Source organism: Oryzias melastigma, linkage group LG22 (assembly GCF_002922805.2).
Source record: "Oryzias melastigma strain HK-1 linkage group LG22, ASM292280v2, whole genome shotgun sequence".
Classification (NCBI taxonomy): Eukaryota; Metazoa; Chordata; class Actinopteri; order Beloniformes; family Adrianichthyidae; genus Oryzias; species Oryzias melastigma.
Window position 1 is genome coordinate 15,795,746 of NC_050533.1, and position 4,311 is coordinate 15,800,056.

The 4,311-nt window shown below is 37.3% G+C and overlaps 1 protein-coding gene across 1 annotated transcript in view; it reads right to left on the bottom strand.

The window, feature by feature from the left end:
* The window catches only part of plcb2 (phospholipase C, beta 2), a 23,782-nt gene that overhangs the window by 2,978 nt on the left and 16,493 nt on the right, over window positions 1–4,311 (bottom strand). Inside the window, exon 31 of the mRNA XM_024278852.2 lies at window positions 439–522. Within this exon, the coding sequence (XP_024134620.1) occupies window positions 439–522 (84 nt within the window). The remainder of the gene's footprint in view (window positions 1–438; window positions 523–4,311) is intronic.

Genomic DNA, 4,311 nt, shown 5'->3' on the forward strand with positions numbered 1-4,311 from the left:
GATCCATGTACGTCTTTGTTTTCCAAATCCGGGCTGGTGTCTGGCTCAAAACTGTACGGCTGAGTAGCTCAGATATTGCTCTACATATTTTCATTTATTTGTATTTTTTTGCTGGTAATGTTATATTGGAGTTGTGAAGGGCTGTAAGCTAGTGGGAAAGTGTGTAAACAGATGGATGATGGGAAATGGGGACAGGCTAACTCCCCATCGATAGTTCTCCCCTCAACTCAGAGTTAAACTTCTAATGAACTACGCCCGCTCTGCAGAAGTTTTTCCTTGAAAAAAACAAATCAAAATAAAAAAAAAACATTGGGGACACATGAAAATAGATCAAAATATTACCAGAATACGACTTCAAAACTTTCAGGATTAAAGAGGTTTTCTTTAAAAAAAAGTCCTACATCAGTCTGCACCTTCCCTTGTCCTTTACTAGCATACCTGATTCGTCACGGTCTTGATTTCCTCCAGTGTGGCCTCTTGTTTCCTCATCAGAGCATCTTGTTGTGGAATGGACTCTGAAGACTGCGTCAACACAGGAAAGAACAAAACGTGTCACTCCTGAGGAGCTCCATCGATTTGTGGTTATAAATGCGTGAGGGGAGCGTGATCGTGCATGTCGAGTGAAAGATGCACACCGCCATTGTGTCTGTGAGCAGTTCATCTACTCATGTTCCTCTCAGTGAGTGGATGTATACGTACCCACGGGAGGCAACCTGAGAGAACGGATCAATACATTTAAGTAGCAGGTTGGACTTGTCCAGTTGGATTATACGCCGTTCGCTGCAATCGAGCATTTAATACCGAGACCCTGCTGATTAAACAAGCGATTTTGTCACAAAGTGCTGCAGCAATTAAAGGATAAACGCTGATTGACTTGATTGGCTTGAACCGCAATGCCAACCGAATGTGTGGAGGGCTGAGACATCCGCAGTGACTCATTAGCCCAGACGTATCAGGTCTGAACGAGCTGAGAGAAGAAGAGGAGAAGCTCTTCGTGAGTCATAGGCCTCTCACATAGATGAACCCACTCACTGTAAACAGCCTCTGAGTTTATGGGCAAGCTCGCTCCGGCCACTGTGTGCTGCACTTTATTCAAGACTGTGTTTAAGGGTTTGTGATGTGGGGCTCACTGTGCTGTTCAAAAAGCCTTGACTGTGTAGGTGTGCACAGAGTTTAGCAATGTACGTCTGTTCCTGTAAGCCACATGTGGGTGTTTGACAACATGTGTGATGCAACACGCCTATGGTAATGTTTAGTTGTCTTTTTTTTCATGTTTTTACTTTGTAACCATGGTTACAGTGTTATCCACAATCCTTTCTGAAGCACATCACAACGAAGTGGATTTTGTTAGGTTTCAGGTGCACATGGAGGACATGGAAAAAGCTTTTAAATCAAAATTCAACTGAAGATTCAACCTTTTGGAAATACTTTCTGACCTTTCCTCTCCCGTCTGTGCAGGTCAGACTGTTCTGAACGCTGTCAATCAGATGTATATGTTACATGACAAAGACGCCAGATTTACTAAACAGGTATTTGTCAGTCATCAATTCTGGAAGTTAACTTTTAAAATGGTTAGAGAGATCTATAACCTTTATTATAGCTAAATTTCAATTGCAAGAGATTGAATTAAAAAAAAGAATCCAGAAAATCCCTTTGCCTGGATTAAAAAAATATGTGTATGATGGGCGCAAAATAAGTATTTATTTCTTACAAACAAGCAAGAATTCTGTCCCTGACAGATCTATACTTCTTTAAAAAGCTCCTCTATCCTCCACTTTTACTTGTATTAATGTCACGTCCACAGCCTTAAACATTTAAACTGGGATCTCTCCACAATGACCAAGATCAAAGAGCTGTCAAAGGACACCAGGGACAATATTGTACACCTAAACAAGACTAGGAGCAGATTGACAAGAAGAGATCAACAAGCTGCTACAATCTTGTCTCTGATATCCTTAGTCAAGACCATAGAGCTGTCTAAGGACACCAGGGACAAGATTGTACACCAGACCAAGACTTGGAGCAGCTAGACAAGAAGAGATGAACTTTTGGAGCAAATATTGCAAATGGAATAAATACAAGATCACTGAGAATCTTCCTTCACCTGGAGATCCATACAAGATTTCACCAGGTGGGGTATAAATGATCTGACAGCCTAAAACTACTCAAGAAATTGGGATCATAGTAACAAATGTCACAACAATCATGGATTCAAGTCTTGTAGCACTATAAAGGTCCTCCTACTTGAGTCAGTAGAAGTACAAAATGGTTTATCAAAAACCATCTGGATGTTCTAGGGAAGTATTGGATAAGACCAAAATGTAACTTTTTGGTATAAACGCCACTTGTCATGTTTGGAAAGAAAAGAATGCTGAGTTGCATCCCAAGAACATCATACCAAGGGTAAAGCATGGAGGTGGAAATATCATGATTAGAAGCTGTTTTTCTGCAAAGAGGACAAGACGACTGACCTGTACAAAGGAAAGAATGAATAGAGTCATATATGGTGAGATTTTGGCCAAAAACCTCCTTTCCTCAGTGAGAACATTTAGAAAGAACTGTGGCTGATCTTCCAGCATCACAATGATCAAAGGAAATACTACATAAAAAGCCTTTCAAGCTTTCTGGAGTGGTCTAGTCAGTCTCTGAAACCACAATCCAACAAAGAATCTGTGAAAAGAGTTGAAAGTCTGTGTTTTCCAACAACAGCATCACAGCTCTTCAGAAGATCTGCATGGATGAATGGACCAAATTGTTGATATATGTCTTAGTGTACATATGATGTTGATGAAATTTGAATCTCCAGTTGTGTGAGGACTAGACTCCTATAGATTGTCATGTCAACACTGAAGAAGTTCTATGGTCTATTTATTTTATGTTTAAGACTGCAGTAAACTCTCATAAAGTAGAATAAGCAGATAGACCCTGACTGTGGCGCCTGAGCGATGCCTCTGGAAACTCAATCACAAGGAATAAAGATGCTGTAGAACCTCAAGGCCAACTTTTAATTCCAAAGCCTATTCAGCAGTTTGCTTACACGCATGTGTATTTCTTAGCAAACAAGAAACACATTTCTTTAAAAATGTACTTTTATCAGACAGTGACAAATGTGAAAGGAAAATATATACAATAAAATGAGCGCGTGTCACTTTGGAATTCACTAGTTATGGTAAAATCTTGAAATGTAAATTTTGTTTTGTTTTCTAATTTAAGTATAGAATCCCAAAACAAAAAAGGAATTACAGTTTTTACCAACTATTGTCTTTATAACTCAACTCTATTAGTAAATCACGCATAATCTTTCCAGAAAGGTTTTATATATGTTTCGTTTTCCAGTAAAATTGCATTTTATGTTTTGACAAATCCATATTTGAAAATTTGTTTGGTAATTAAAAGTTTAAGAATAGCTACAATTTAGTAGGTAGGTGGCAGTTTATTATGTCTGAATGGAGAAAGTGACCATAAATTCTTCAAATTTATTCAAAAAAAAAGTACTAGAAGTTTTTGTGAGTTTTTCGAAATTGTGTGCTTCCAGACACTCAAAAACTATATAAAGACAAAAAAAGAAAAGAGGGTTTGAGAAGAAAAAACATGACAAGCAAGTCTGTTTTCACACTACACTCAAAAGTGTGTATATTTCTGTCTGTGGGCTTTTTTAAATACGTGAAAATGTTCCACAAACAAAAGAACATAAGGTTAGAATTTGTAGTTTAGAGGAAAAAAAGGGCATTGGTACGGTGAAGGATAGGCCACATCCTTTATATTTCCTTCTACATTATTTTGTCTTTGTTGTGTGACAATGATCCATGGAGGGTCTATTTGTATGTGCATACTTCTGTGAGTTTAAGGACAAGTGATGCATGTGTTTATAAGATTTGAAAAGCTTTCTGTTTCCTCTTTCTCTTCTATCATGAACAATAAAGGAGGAAACTCATGAATGTATTTCTTTTCATATTTCTTTTCATAATCAACAAGGTTGTTTTTTCTGCGTTTTTATAGTTTTGTCCCTCTGCCAACAGATAATTAAAAAGGGTCAACAAAACTAACATAGAAAAAGATTAAATAGTAAAAAGCATAAATATCTAGCTGATGTAAATTCTCTGATTCACTGTGAATTGTCAATCTTCCATTTGTTTATAAAACCTTTTTGTCTTTTATGCTAATTAACCATCAAGAATCAAACGTCAAGAATCAAACCATTTACACGCTTGTTTATTTAAGCTTCATACATTTAACTCTTTACTGCAATTTATTATGATTGTATTGGTATAATAAACTTTGTTATATGTAGGGTTAAGCTGAAGTCTCCTA